This window comes from Hippocampus zosterae, chromosome 2, assembly GCF_025434085.1.
Source record: "Hippocampus zosterae strain Florida chromosome 2, ASM2543408v3, whole genome shotgun sequence".
In the NCBI taxonomy this organism is placed as follows: Eukaryota; Metazoa; Chordata; class Actinopteri; order Syngnathiformes; family Syngnathidae; genus Hippocampus; species Hippocampus zosterae.
In genome coordinates, this window is record NC_067452.1 from 12776723 (window position 1) to 12792588 (window position 15866).

Below are 15866 nucleotides of genomic sequence, written 5' to 3' on the forward strand. Positions count from 1 at the left end.
AATCTCTGAAGAACATTGTTCAAGTTAGCTTTTATTTACCTTCGGGGTTTGTGGCAGACTATTGTTTGCACATGGCGGAGGACTGAAGGTGTACTCACACTGAAAGCTAGCACACCATCGCTCTGTACACAAATGCTTTTACTGGCTGGGTTGATCTGCCTTCACTCCACAATGACTGCGGTGCTGTCATATAGCTGGACATCAAATGCATGTAAAGACGTGCACAGGCAGCTTTGCTGCTTCTGGCTCGCATTTCAGATAAACGCAAGTTGAATGGTTAACAGCAAATACGGTACCACTCCGCAGTAGGACAGCTTCCTCTCTGGTCTCATGTCATCAGCATGCATTGTTGGTTTGAGAATTTAAAACTTTAAAAGTGGTGCCCTAAAACTGAGAGAATTACATGTTGTCTATTAAAAACAAAGCAAAACACCATTGATGATCATGAGCAGTCATGAAACAATGTTACAACCAGTAGTGCACATTTGGGGTGCACTGCACCGTATGAGCAATGCAAATTGAATACTGTTCAAGCCTGTCAGTGCGCTTTTGCGCACTCAGAATAGGTCTGGCCAGCCACGATTTGAAGTCGTCAGCCACCAAAAGGACTATCCATGGACAATATTATTTTTGTACTTTGTCGCGGCGCTTTGCATAGTAGCCTGTGAACAACCATTGTGGAGGCTCGCTTGACTAGGCCGGTGACCCGCTAATGTCTCCTACTGCCGTCAGGCGGTGGCAGAGGGCCACGGGCAAGATACTTATCTCCATGTCGGCGCGCTGCAGCTTGGACAGTCCATCAAAATGTCCTGGCTTATGCGGTGGTGCAAAAAAAGATTTTTGCATCACCGAACTCTGCAAGTCAAAGGTGGACAATTCATTTTTCCAAGTGACTCAACTGCGTTAAGTATGAATGTAATGCTCTTGGAATTGTGTCGTTTTCATGAATTAGTTGCCATTGTGTAGCCCTGGTATTATGTTGTTGTAACTAGGACATGTAAACTGAAAACTCAAGAAAAAAAAATGATGTAAAGTTGTATTCAGTTATATTCAAATGGCAAAACTTGAACCCAGATGGGCCATCAGTTTTTTTATCATCCATGAGTTTGGAAAAAAGGAGCAACCTGTGATGCTCATTTGAGAACTATGTCAAAATATTTATACGCAGCCCTGTTTATATCCCTTTAAGCACATTATTTTAAACACAAATGGTGTAATAACACATTTATTGAAGACACATACTCATGACTCAGGGAGTAGAATCGTCATCAACCAGCTCAAAGGTTATGGGTTCAATCCTTAAGGTTTTTTTTTCTTTCGATTTTTGATCAACAGTGGTCTTCAACCAACGTTTGCCCCTACCGGTCCTTTCTCTCTGTCACCTTCTGTCCGAAGCGATAACTATCGCTCCGTGCAGAACAATGAAATAAAGGTTGGATCCCCGGAGAACATTCATTCATTCATTCATCTTCCGAGCCGCTTGATCCTCAATAGGGTCGCGGGGGGTGCTGGAGCCTATCCCAGCTGTCTTCGGGCAGTAGGCGGGGGACACCCTGAATCGGTTGCCAGCCAATCGCAGGGCACACATAGACGAACAACCATCCTCGCTCACACTCACACCTAGGGACAATTTAGAGTGTTCAATCAGCCTGCTACGCATGTTTTTGGAATGTGGGAGGAAACCGGAGCACCCGGAGAAAACCCACGCAGGCCCGGGGAGAACATGCAAACTCCACACAGGGAGGCCGGAGCTGGAATCGAACCCGGTACCTCTGCACTGTGAAGCCGACGTGCTAACCACTGGACTACCGGGCTGCCTCCCCGGAGAACAGACAACGAAAAAATCTTGTCAAAGAAAAAGAGCGTCTTTAATGACAAAAAAACAGAAAGAGCCCGACAGGGAAAAACGGTAACACAAAACGCTGGTCAAATAAGGACCAGGAATAACAAGAAGGATACTACAACAGAAAACGCTCGCGGAAAACAAAACGACGCGAGGAGGACCTGAAATTGGCGGAAATACGAGCAATACAAAATCTAGGAGCTAAACGCGAATAACAAGAGTAACGGCCGTAAGGCAAAAAGGCAACTGGTCAAATGACAAAATAGCGAGATCGAGCGCGAGAGCAATATGGCACGCCGTGGAATTCTCCGGCAGTGAGTAAACTGCCGGAGTCTCCTAATAAAGGAAGCATAATCATCCCGAAATGAACAACAGGTGTGCAGTCGGGGAAGAGAAAGCCCGCCCCCTGCAGGCAGGCACGGAACGTGACACTCTCTGTTCCACTGCCATTCACATCAGTCACACAGGGATCATTACATATTTGTGTGGTTTTTGGAATACACATTTCAAAGAAAATGGTCATGCTCTTGCCTTACCAGAGTTGATTTTTGGAGAAGGGATCTTTGTAGGCGTGGCGCAATGCAGGAGTGCTCTGCACTTTGTTTTCTGTCTCCTGAATGGAGTTGAACTATGCTTCATGCTAAGAGAGTTGAACACAGTCAGTCAGAGAAGCAAATTAACAAGCACAACTCAAAACATTTCCTCTCCTCTCTCCAGACTGCGGAGTTATTTGAAATGATTGAAAAGATGCAGGTAAGGCCCATTGCTACATGTTAATCGTCCCAGCAACTAACACGGCGTCAGCGGGACTCCTCTCGAATCCGTCTTGAATTGTGCTTGTTCCCAAGCTAAATGACGTTGCTTTATTAACACTGTACCTGCACAGTGAGCTCTTCACCTCACAAATTCTCCCCTGGTCTCTGCGGGCTTCGAAGCAACATTTGTTTTCATCAGGCAACCTGGCTCATGACAAATGAAGAGTTTTAAAATGGAGCTCATAGTTCTCCGCGTGTGTGCGCCATCAATCAGTTCATCATCAAATAATGAAATGAACTACTTGTGAGGTCATCTTTCATGTCTGGCCGAAATGAATATGTTGAAGAGAATTGGTCCCCTGTATAAAGGGGGTGTAAATGCACACAATTTAATGGAATGACATTTTAAGAAAAGAAATAATCAGTTGCACTTAACAGACGGAGAGATATTTCGTTTTCCATACCACTTATCACCTACTGTGGTGAGCTTTCTCAACTCAACTTTACGCAGAGAGCGCTACTTCGCGATGGTAGTGGACCCCAAAAAAAAGCAGGGTGTATTGAAGGAAATATATTCACAAAAACACCTACAGGGGAACGCTGGATAAACAAAATCCAAAACACAAAGTCCTGAAAACCCCAAGAAATCAAAGTAACATATGACAGAAGCACAAACAAAGTCCCGGAAATGCCAACAAACGAAAAGAACAACAAACAAAATAACGATGACAGTAAAACGAAACGTGACAGCGACAACAATCCAAAAAAGACTGAGAGAAACCAGGGAACTAAATGCGGTACGAGCAAACTGTTGAGAGGCCAAAGAACACCTGGACAAGGGTGGAGGGAGCTGATTGCGTGACACGAGGAACCCGGCTGACAAGATGTAGGAACAAAACGAGGAAGACAAAAAAGGCACATGAGGGGACAAAACCAAATATAATGGAAACCAAAACCAAACCATGATAACTGCTCGACACAAAAGTCAATCATTAAAATAATAACTACATTCAACCTTGTTTTCTAAGAACTCCTTTTATATTGGCATTTAGTATACAAATGTTGGTCGATGAGAGGAGCAACACCGAAGTCTCCTCCGTCCTGTATGAATGCATGACATTACTCGTGTTGGCTACAATTTGAAGTGCACTTATTTAATAGCTGGTGGATAGCCTGCTTCCTGGGGGGTAACAATAAGTCTAAACCAGGATGGCACGATGCACAGCTCACATTAAATGGCCCGAGAGGGCGGACAAGTTCAAATTAAGAAGCAAATTAGCATGGCAGTTGTAACAGGTTGGCAATACACAGGCTCCTCTTTCATCTCCCTTTTTCCTTTTCGGTAACGACATCATGCTGAAAGCTGTTAGCCCCAAGCAATCGATTTCTTGTATGAGACGTCATGTCGCGATCTAAGAAGGCCACCGTTCAAGTTGAGCATTATTATTTGCATTACACTTCTTCTACAGTTGTCATTCCCAATGTGATGGCAGTGTATGGGCTTCCTTATTTGTCTGCTTTTCTCGTTGCTACTTCCAAACAGATGCTCCAGTGTGGAGGCAGCACTTATCTCTGCATCTTTTTAATCCCCCCCTGGCCTCACTCATCACGCTTGCTCTACACGCTAACGGACTCTTTAGCATTCTTAACTGCTCTCTGTCTGTTTGCTTCCATCTGTCCCTCCATGACTTATTATTTTATTTTATTTTATTTTTTTGCTTTGTTGTCTGCTGTGTATTCTTGGAGAACATTGCCTTCTCATTTTGTTCCCAGTGTCACTTTAGTGCTTGAATTGAGCTTGATCAATTACTTGTCGTCCATCTGTCTTATTCTTCTTCATCTTGCAGGGCAACAGGATGGATGAGCAGAGATGCACCTTTCCACCTCCACTCAAGGTACACTCCAAAAAAAATGCAACCAGTGAATGAATAATTACATTGAGGTATATCGTTGTTTATCTTCATTATGAATGTTTGATGACAAGCCAAAATTCTCTTTTCAGACCGAGGAGGACTACATTCCCTATCCAAGTGTCCATGAGGTAGAGTGCAGCACTTTCATCCTAACGTAGGATTTGTTTAAAGACCCTGTAAAGTAATTTTGGTGTTTTATTTTTTTTTCTTCCAGTACACGTGTTTTAAGATAGGAAGTCTTATACTGTTTTTCACGTTCTCCGTTGTCCGAATTTTTGGGACGTGGCTCGAGTCCAGCGTCTCACTACCCCAGTCATGTGTTCGGTCCTATCCCACTATATGAATAACGTGTGCTGGCATTTCATCTGTGGACATCCGTCGCAATTACAGATTTCCTTGGCTCATTTCTACTCTTTCAGTGTGCAGTTAGCCATCTAGCTATGCCTACCCTCACCCCAAATATGTTATGACATGTGCTCATCTAGAGCGCCGATGTCGAGTTGGATGGCTTCACTGCAAATTGGCAGGCTACTAGCGACTAGCATCTTATTCGTTGCAAGTGACACAGATATAAACACTTGATACGCCAGCACAGCTAACCACCGTGCCTTCGTGGCAAAGGAATGCATATATACTGAAAATTAGTCATCACTTTTTCGTGAGGTTAACCACACAATTAATGCTAAAACATGTACCGGTACTATCAATGCTGAACATTTGAAAAAATAGAACAAAAAATAAAACAAAACAAAAAAGACCTAGGAAAGGTTATTCTCAGTTGCCTTATCGTAATTGCACGGCCTGGTACGTCACTATATGCAGAACAATGTGCCAACATCACGGTTCTTTCCATTTTCTTACTCTCCATACACATGGAATACACTGACAACTTTGGCCGCCTGTTTCTAGAGTCTCAGCTTATAAAGGGCGTGTTGTATCAACCTATTCATAGATATGGCTAGTGGGCTAACAGTCTGGTTGAATCCATCCAATACTCCACAGCCACTTGGAAAGTTAACTGCTTATAAGTTTCACTAGCCCGCAAAGGGGTCATACAATATGTTAGCATATGTTTGCGTGTGGATCCCCACATAACAGAGAAACTTGAGAGAAAGTGTTTATTTAACACAGCACCATATGGTTTTCAGCCTCTGAAACCAGGCTCTGTGTTTTTCATGCCTTTCCAGCTTTATTTTATATACTTTCCGACGTTTTTTTATTCAATTTTGCAGGCTTGATAACGGTACTGTTCTCTGTGTTGTATCAAATGTGTAAGATATTGGTTTTTGTCATATTAGAAGGTCTTTAACATTTTTTTTAAACATGTTACACCTGTGACAGGTTTTGGGAAGGAAGAGCCCCTTTCCTCTTATCCTTCTGCCACAGTTTGGTGGTTACTGGATTGAGGGAACAAATCACGAGCTGCGTAATAGTCCGGACTCATCGGCGCCGATGCAGACTTTGTCCCCGGACACTCGCACAAAGCTGGAATGTAACACAACGGCCACACTCTACCGCAAACACTTCCTGGCAAAGGTTTGTCATAAGCACTGCATCTGTTTGTAAACTCAGTCTGCTAGGTCAATGCTAACACAAAATAGGAAACACCAAAGGCAGGCGAATGAATAATGTGCACATGGTGGTGTTTTTAAGCAATGGATATTTCAGCACAAACAGGTGCAGCCACACATGTCGACAACCATTATAATATTACTCACAGGCATGTTTTGCATCCTTGATGTCAAATGACTATTTTGTGCCACACTGATGAGCAGAGTGAGGAGTTACGACCATATTAAGAATCCCACTTTGGTGCTAGGCAGCTCCTCTGTGAAAATCAAATTACATTACCTCAGATTAGTGAGCCATGTACAGTAATTGAGCGAAATTCTCCTTTGTATGTGTGATGTGTGATATATTATACCGCTGCTCAGTGGCCAAGTTGCTCACACCACGAGAAGCTGCAATGAATTAATCATGATGCACAGAGCGTTTAAATTATTAAATCTAATGAATTGCATTATGAGTCTACAGTCTACACTATGTTTATGCAGACATAAATTTTCAGGAGGGAAGATTGAATGGATGAATGTTATTGCCAAAATGATGTGAGCCACCACTACTCGAAAACTATTCAAATGTAACAACTGCACTCCTTGCACAAATGAGCAAAACTACCCTGATGGAGGACTCAACAATCAATTTCACTTTGTGCTCATTAAACTGATTAAGCAGTTGTCTGGCATCAAACTGCCTCAAGTTGCCTTTTTTTGCACTTATGCAAATTGAAATGCATAAAGCCTCGCCACCTATTTTTGTGAGCGCATCAGATAAACAAATTTGATCTGGATTTGGACACTGTTCAGTGCGTGTGTGTGTGTGTGTGTGTGTGTGTGTGTGTTTGTTTGTTTCAGCGTATGATATTTACTAATGGCCGTACCCTTGCACTGTGCCCTCAGGAACACTTTAATTACTATTCAGCAGACAGCGCCCTGGGACATCTGGTGTTCTCTTTAAAGTACGATGTGATTGGTGACCAGGAGCATCTCCGACTAATGCTTAGGTAACACATACACGCTGCAGAGAACTTTAACTCAACAGGACATAAGAACTGCCTAACATGTTCAGTCGTGAGTGCATCAACACATCCCCCCTAGCAATGTTATCACAAAAGTCATAAAGCATGAGCGAGTACCAACAGTGTAATTTCCACAGTAGGGCAACAGATGGACTATTTAGCCCAGTGAGTAGGTGGGGATGGAATGAGGGAGCAAGCGAGATGGGAAGGGTGGGGAAGTTTGATAATGTCCCACACCGGATCCTTTCTGATATATTCTGAGAAGTGTTATATAACCTTTCATTTATATGAGGCTTATTTTATGACTTGACCAGGACCAAACAAAAAACATACCACGATGTCATCCCCATCTCCTGCCTGACTGAGTTTCCCAATGTGGTCCAAATGGCCAAGGTGAGTCTTTGATTTAAGGATACAAGGCACAACAGTACATTTGACATGTCCTGCTTGTTTATTCAAAGCTTGTCTGTGAGGAAGTCAACGTGGACCGCTTCTTCCCAGTGCTTTATCCAAAGGTAAGTTTTTGAACAGTTAAAAATCCCTGTAAAATGAAAAGAAATAAGTGTCTGAAATGAGGCTGCAAAATCATTTCAAATCCCTCCAATCTCGCTGTGGGCGTGTCTGCTGAAATAATGCTCAGCTGTCACCTGTCAACCAAATATTCTCAAGAACCCGGACAACGGGCGATGAAGCGTTCTAAAGCGCCACATGCCACTGCAACGTCCCAGTGAACATCATGGCCATCAAGTCTGACAACATAGTATCCCCCTCACTCGCTTTTGCTTTTCCACCTTTCTGTGTGTGATATGCACTCAAGGCCAGCAACCTGGCACTCTTTCTCTCTGTGACGTTTGCACTGTTACCACCAACCATGAGGCACTCTAAAAATGCCACAATAAGTTTTCATCTGTCATATACCTGGATGTTGGGAGTGTTTTATCAGGAAGTTCTGAGGCTCAAACATTATGCTCATAGCATGTTTGAAAGTACATCAAAGCCATAGATTATTAACAGCTGAGCAGTTTAACAGTAGCAGCTGACGTAATTTGCTGTTGTAACACTACCTAACCGTGATACTATATATATATCAGAGGCGATTGCTCTAAGACTGTAAGGGAAGCTCAGCTTCCCCTAAAATGTCAAAAAGCAAGAGATAAAACACATGTGTGTACATACAGTTGTGTGGACATGTCAGTGACTAAATATGCGTTCTAACGCGCTCAACTTTTGTTCCGAATCAGCTTCTTATTACTGGTTGCGGCGCGACTCTCTTCTCATTCATTCCCACAGCTTCACTGTGCTTTAAACTGTGTGGACGCTGAGCGTCGACCGCGCGGACGCTGCGCGTCGAGAGAGGTCAAGTTAGGTTGTCCCAGTGGATTGAAATGAGACGAGTTATTGTATAATTGCTGGTTTTGTCCCGCCCATCGGACGCTCAGCGTCTCTGGTAGTCGATAGACAGTGGGCGTGCAGAAGCTCTGCTTTTCTTCATGATGATTGGATGATCTCGCTGAGGCTGAATCTCTTTTTGATTGACAGCGAAATAAGCTAATCACTGATCTTATGGTGAAGGCAACCTTCTCATTTTTTTTTTTGAAAAGGAACGGAGAGTAGCATTCACGTATAAATAAATGGACACATTTTATGATGTAGGCCAAAATTGAGCTTCCGCTCCTTCACAGACCAGCATCCGCCACTGATACATATATGATCGATAGATACATTTGATCAAATTAGAAAACTTAAATCATAAGATCGCTGATTCAGGTTTGAGAAGATGCTTATGATGGATTCCCACCAGAGGGGGCGGGGGGGAAATAGACAGCAGACACAAAATATGGTCCACCGGGCTGTGACTGAAAAATTAATCAGCCAATCAGAACGCATTCCTTAAGAAGCCCACCCACCTGTTAGGCTTGGAGTGAGAAAGCCTGGAAGCGCAAACGAGAAACAAGAAAGTCTAATCAAGAAACTAGAAATGATGCCATTGAGAGCAAAAAAAATCTTTTTTGGAGCACAAATTTGATTCCATCTTTTTTCCATATTTATTCTCTTTCCTTTCCCCCAAATCTCTTGCTGCTCTTTTTACAGGCCTCACGACTTATTGTGACTTTTGATGAACACGTCATAAGCAACAACTTCAAGTTTGGGGTCATTTATCAAAGGTTTGGACAGGTAAAAGGTTAATCTTAAATATAAATGTATTCACTCACTGCCATCCATGCTCATTTAAAATTGTCAACTGGAAATTAAAGCATTTACAGTGAAACTCCTCTCCAAAAAAACCTACATGGGCGAAAATACCGCCTAGTGTGAGAAAACGTTCATGCATGAAAGCCAGTCCCACTTTTCTGATCCCTCTACAATGAAAAGTACCCCTGTTCCGTTATACGAAATCATTTTCTCTGCTCCTGCCTCGCAACGAGATTCACTACAGTGAAAACAAAAAAAGCCTTCCGCAAAAGTCTTATCCAACCCCAGCATTCCACAGCGACCTCTACTGCTTCGTTCGGAAACAGCAACAGCAACCACCACACTGGTTTACACATGCACATGAGTACAGGAATTATTTGTTTCAGACGCAGCACGAACTTTGCATTGCTAAAATGGCGACAAAACGTACCTTTGCATGCCAAGGAGTTAAGAAAAGAAAAGCTATAACGCTTGAAGACAGGATAAAGGTAATAAAAATGAAAGTTGGAGGAAGCAAAATAAAAGACATTATACAAAAAGTTGATGTAAGTGAAAATAAATGCTGATTGTAAATTTCGCAAATTCTTTCGTTTTTTTTTCTTTCTATGCAGGCTATATGAAGTGGCAAGTCAGTGTGTGCTCATACTTATGCACTATTGAAATAAAAATAAAAAGTACACATTTACTTTTTTCGTGTGTGTTTGTATTTACGTCTGAGGTAAAATCTGCTACAGTGAAAGTCCCCTGTTGTGAAATGGTTCTTGCTGCAAACAAGATTTCGTTGTAGAGGAGTTTCACTGTACTGCCACCGACAAATGTATTATGTGTCAAGTCCATTTTTCGACTGACCGGCATGGAAGAGGGCCACGCCAAGCTCATCTGTGAAATTCCAGTATGTAAACCGCTGTAATGACTACGGTAGCAGATCCTCGTAGATGGGCCCATTGTGCTGCTTTGGATTTGTAATGAGCACTGTTGAAGAAAATACAGATTACATTGGGTTAGTTATCTGGTCAGAGAACACAATATTTTAGATACACTTTTATGCTCTCTGAGTATGCTTTTATTTCCTGTTTTATGGCGCAGACTTCAGAGGAGGAGTTATTTGGCAATAGCCTAGAGAGTCCTGCCTTTGTGGAATTCCTGGCGTTTCTTGGAGAGAAAATTGAGCTTCACAACTTTAAGGGGTAATCATGACATGAAGCCACTCTTTAATATATACTGTATTAATTAGTTGTTTTTAGAAGAGGGCAATTGTGTTACGTGTATTGACAGCAGTGACATCATTGAGTAGTCGACACCAATCCAACCATCATCGCCTTAGCGTCGGTTGAAGATTTGTTCAACCCCTAGTGGGTAATAATGATATTATTGTACGGTTATTATCAACATGTAGTACCCGTTCCCCGGGCTTGTGTCTTGCGTGTTCTGTCTAGTGGTACCTGACGGAATCACTGTAGAGCTCGGTTTTATTTAACTTTTAAATTCAATACATTTGCCGTTAATCTTTAAGAACTGTTCGTTTTTAAACATGTATTTAGGTACAATTTCTCAAGCTTATATGGGAAATAATTGTAATTGGCTCATTCTTTGAGTATTTTTTTTAAAGTCCAATGTTCATGTTCAAAGTGCATACTGTTACAGTGGCATACAGTAACAAATGCGGTGTTTTCATGCTGGTCATCGTGGTATTTTTTTTAGATGGTACATGGTGTAAAACGTTCGAGAACCACTGCTTTCTTCCATGGTGAGCAAATCACAGGGTTAATGTGTGTGTGTGCATGTGCGTAATGGTGTGCGTGTGCGTGTGCGCGTGCGTGTGCGCGTGTGTGTGTGCGTGCGCGTGTGTGTGTGCGTGTGCGTGTGCGTGTGCGTGTGCGTGTGTGTGTGTGTGTGTGTGTGTGTGTGTGTGTGTGTGTGTGTTAGATTCCGTGGTGGCTTGGACGTGACTCATGGCCAGACTGGCACAGAATCCGTCTACTGCAACTATGGCAATAAAGAGGTCATGTTCCACGTGTCCACAAAGCTGCCGTACACCGAGGGGGACACGCAGCAGGTACTGTAATACAACACCGACACACATTGGCTGACGTGTCGTTTCCCTGTGCAGTCATTTTTTATAGAGTCAGCTGTGGGAAGGTTTGTCTTCAAAGAAGTAATACACGGCCATCTGCTGGAAAATCTAATGTGGGCAGCAATGTTCTCTCATTGTGATTTAAAGCAAGGGGCACTGCTCTCAATCACAATGGACTTTTTTTTCCGGCACAGACTAGTAAAGCAGTATTTTCACTGACATAGAAACTCTTGAAAGAAAGTGATTAAAAACTTACCATTATGCTGAATCCAGTTGTCCTTAGTGTGTACTTGTTTCAATCTTGGGGTAATGGGAGACACAAACACTCATGTCCAGATTGCGATGATGTTAGTATGGTCATCATCAATGCAGAAAATCTCGCTCTACAAAGATGAAATGTTGGAAATGGAAAAAGGCAGTTCTGTTCTTGAGCCTACAGCCGCTTAAATGCAGATTTTTTTCCCTTGGAAATTGTAAGCTTTTCTTCTGTCCTGTCATCAGCCACTGAAAAGACGCCAGAATTGGAATTACTGTATGGATGTGCTCTGTTTTAGGTCCAGAATGCACACACAATGATTTTTTATTAACATCTTTTAATCTGTGACAGAGCTCACATATGAAGATTAAAAATCAGGCCTAGACCAGCTTTGGTTGCGCTGTGTGTGGTCTGCTCCGATAATCTCAACACGGAGCACCATGCACATTAAGAAGATTAGTGTTTATTGGTTGAAAAAATTGAACAACTTTAATATGGCTTAGACGGCGGGATTTGGGCCGCCATTATTGGGACACATCTACTCCAAACACACCTTAAACCACAGGATCATTTTATGAAACTTAAGAAAAGATTGATTGGCATTTGCCGCCATTGTGTCAGAAGGGGCAAAAGTGGGACAAAAACAGCCCGGTTGTCTTGATGTGTGTGTGTATATATATATATATATATATATATATATATATATATATTAGGGATGTGAATCTCAGCACTGAGGACGATTCGATACACATCTCGATGCACTGCCAGCGATGCGATACTTAAACGATACATGGAATTTTCTGGCAATATGATGCGATACGTTTCACCGTCGTCACGATGCGATACACATTAAGTTCAAATCAATGCGATCCGATACGATACAATGCAATTTGTTGCGATATTGTGCAATTAAACATGATGCAAATAAGCAAAGAAAAAAAGCTTTTAAAAAGATGAAATTCAGTATGGTATTACAAAAAGGATACCACTTTATTCCTTATAAACAGTAGAACTTGTAAAACAACTTATTTAAGCCCTTTCACAATTGGGTTTTGTGCAAAGAAAATGTAAACAATTTGGCACATGAGACTCAGCTGTTGCTATAGTGTAAACACAGACTATTCTCACTGAGTGTCTTATATGAAATATAATAATAATAATAATATTATATATATATATATATATATATATATATATATATATATATATATATAAAATTCCTCATCTCACCCCTCGGGTGGTGTCCGTCCCTCATTCAGCTCGGGTCCTCTACCAGAGGCCAGGAAGCTTGAGGGTTCTGCGCAGTATCCTTGCTGTTCCCAGCACTGCACATTTCTGGACTGAGATGTCCGATGTTGTTCCCGGGATCTGTTGCAACCACTCATCTAGTTTGGGGGTCACTGCCCCAAGTGCTCCGACCACCACAGGCACGACTGTCACCTTTACCTTACAGGCTCTCTCCAGCTCCTCTCTGAGCCCTTGGTATTTCTCGAGTTTCTCATGTTCCTTCTTCCTGATGTTTCCATCACTTGGGACCGCGACATCCACTACAACGGCTTTCCTCTGCCCTTCATCTATGATCACGATATCTGGTTGGTTCGCCATTACCATCTTGTCAGTCTGGATCTGGAAGTCCCACAGGATCTTCGCTCTGTCATTCTCCACCACCTTCGCAGGTGTTTCCCATTTTGACCTTGGGGTTTCCAGTCCATACTCCGCACAGATGTTTCGGTAGACTATGCCAGCCACCTGGTTATGGCGTTCCATGTAGGCTTTCCCTGCCAGCATCTTACACCCTGCAGTTATGTGTTGGATCGTCTCAGGTGCCTCTTTGCGCAACCTACACCTTGGGTCTTGTCTGGTGTGGTATATCTGGGCCTCGATGGCTCTGGTGCTCAAGGCCTGCTCCTGAGCAGCCAGGATGAGTGCCTCTGTGCTGTCCTTCAGGCCAGCCCTCTCTAGCCACTGATAGGACTTCTTGAGATCAGCCACTTCAGTTATGGTCCGGTGGTACATCCCGTGTAGGGGCTTGTCCTCCCATGATGGTCCCTCTTCCAGCGCCTCATCTTCTGTTCCCCATTGTCTGAGACATTCTCTGAGTACGTCATCCGTTGGAGCCTTCTCCTTGATGTATTCATGGAGCTTGGATGTTTCATCCTGGACAGTGGCTCTCACACTCACTAGTCCCCGGCCTCCTTCTTTTCGGCTTGCGTACAGTCTCAGGGTGCTGGATTTGGGATGGAACCCTCCATGCATGGTTAGGAGCTTTCGGGTCTTAACGTCCGTGGTCTGAATCTCTTCCTTTGGCCACCTTATTATTCCTGCAGGGTATCTGATCACTGGCAGGGCATAGCTGTTTATTGCCCGGGTCTTATTCTTGCCATTGAGCTGGCCTCTTAGGAGCTTTATTTGTCCAGTGTGGGACAAATAAAGGATATCTTATCTAACACATTTTTTCTATATTGAAAATCAGAGACTGAAAACATTTCATTTTGAAAATCCTGTGCCGGTGCTCACGTTCGAACCGTTTGTCTTGGTCATGTGAGATGGTACTTAAAAAAAAAAGACCCTTCTGTGCGTCCTGTGGTGGCAGACCTTTAATTTAAACTCATGCTCAACTCATGCTTGCGCACGTTATTAATGTGTTGCTTTTTACAAGCACAGAACTAATAACGGTTTTCGAGAAGCGGTAAGGGCTCAACAGCCCAAGTGCAACAGCAGAAGTGATAAGCAGCACTCCCTGGTGGTGTTTCACAGTGGGAACCGTCAGTGTCAGTAAAGTCTTATTTCTCACATGGCCCAAACACAACCTGGAGCACCGACCACCATTTGCAACCATATTGATATTTGTTCCATGAGATGTAATTAATTTATTTCCCACTGTCTATTTTCTTTATTTTATAGTGTTTCCCTTGGTTGCACTTCACAATCAATAGTGCTGGCCCATGAAACTTATAATTGGCAAGGCAGTTTTATTTAGACAGCACATTCCATGCACAAGGCAACTACTACTACTAACTTCCTTCTACAGACCCTGCCTCTATCTCAAATCAGTTTTTCACATCGAAAGGATAGGAAACACAATTAATCCATTCCAGCCCCCCTCCAAAAAAACTAGAAAAAAACGTATTTCCATACCCTCTAAAGTTTAGAGGGTATGGAAATACTCGCATTTTACATGTTTAGAGTCTAAACATGTAAAACGCGAGTACAAAACTCAACTGTACCCAATGTCTTGTCCTTCCTACTTCTGTTGGCGCTTGGCAAACCATCTTAACGGCTGCTTTAGCACAACCAACTGATGTTGACCTTTTATTGCAAGGACATTTTAGATGAGTTGATGATGGGTGGATGTTGTGATTTTTTTTCTGCTGCCATCTACCAGTGGTCTGAATTCCACTCATTTCATGAGATTTCAAATTCACCGCAATAATCTCACCATTTTTCTGTCCTTTGCTGGTCAGACCAAACCAAGTGCAGCTTGTAAAACATCTGTAGCCATCCTCACACTAAACAATACGATAATGCCATTACATTCGTCATTTCTATAAGTGAGATGTGATAGCAATGGGATTAAGAGGGGGATTAGGGTCCAGGTATCAATTGCATGGCCTGCCGCAGGTGCTTTGTAATCTTTTTCTGCTCCAGAGGAATATCTGAAATGGGTAACCCACTTGCTGTGCGCCTCTCGCATTACAGTTGCAGAGAAAGAGGCATATAGGCAACGACATTGTGGCAATTGTATTCCAAGAAGAAAATACTCCCTTTGTGCCAGATATGATTGCCTCCAACTTCCTCCATGCCTATGTTGTGGTCCAAGTGGTCAACGCATGTTCGGACAATGTTCTCTACAAGGTAAATAAACTTCATTGCCTTTTGTATTGTGCGTTCCCTGATAAATTCTTGTTCACCTTCATCTTGTCTTCAATCATATTTTGCAATACAGTTATTGCGGGGGTTACGTTCCATAAAGAAGCCGTGATCAGTAAATTCCGTGAAGTAGTCATCTTTTTTACAATTATTACATAAACAAGACAATACTGTATTGAATGAAACCAAAGATGAAAAATTTTTTCAGGACCTAGAAAAACTAGAATACAAACGTGTTTTTTTGTTTGTTTTTTAAACAAACAACAGACAGTTTTTAGGAATAAAGTGCAGAAAGTTTTGTCTCACATTGTGGGTTTTGTCATGGAGAAATTTTGGCAAGGTGAACAGTGATGAAGCCCAGAGACCTATGACATTAGTCTACAG

At 42.5% G+C, this 15866-nt stretch overlaps 1 protein-coding gene across 19 annotated transcripts in view; it reads left to right on the top strand.

Moving 5' to 3' along the window:
• Positions 1 to 15866, top strand: part of rap1gapa (RAP1 GTPase activating protein a) — a 110711-nt gene that overhangs the window by 77854 nt on the left and 16991 nt on the right. For 14 of the 19 annotated variants that reach the window (XR_007961354.1, XM_052058020.1, XM_052058005.1 and 11 more), the window contains 11 exons: positions 2561 to 2596; positions 4446 to 4493; positions 4601 to 4639; positions 5853 to 6047; positions 6971 to 7074; positions 7404 to 7482; positions 7551 to 7604; positions 9181 to 9264; positions 10369 to 10469; positions 11209 to 11338; positions 15312 to 15467. Coding sequence is in view for 18 of the 19 variants with exons in the window: in XM_052058005.1 (XP_051913965.1) it covers positions 2561 to 2596; positions 4446 to 4493; positions 4601 to 4639; positions 5853 to 6047; positions 6971 to 7074; positions 7404 to 7482; positions 7551 to 7604; positions 9181 to 9264; positions 10369 to 10469; positions 11209 to 11338; positions 15312 to 15467 (1026 nt within the window). In the remaining variant the exon portion in view is untranslated. The remainder of the gene's footprint in view (positions 1 to 2560; positions 2597 to 4445; positions 4494 to 4600; positions 4640 to 5852; positions 6048 to 6970; positions 7075 to 7403; positions 7483 to 7550; positions 7605 to 9180; positions 9265 to 10368; positions 10470 to 11208; positions 11339 to 15311; positions 15468 to 15866) is intronic. The other 5 variants (XM_052058021.1, XM_052058008.1, XM_052058009.1 and 2 more) reach the window with 1 other exon arrangement.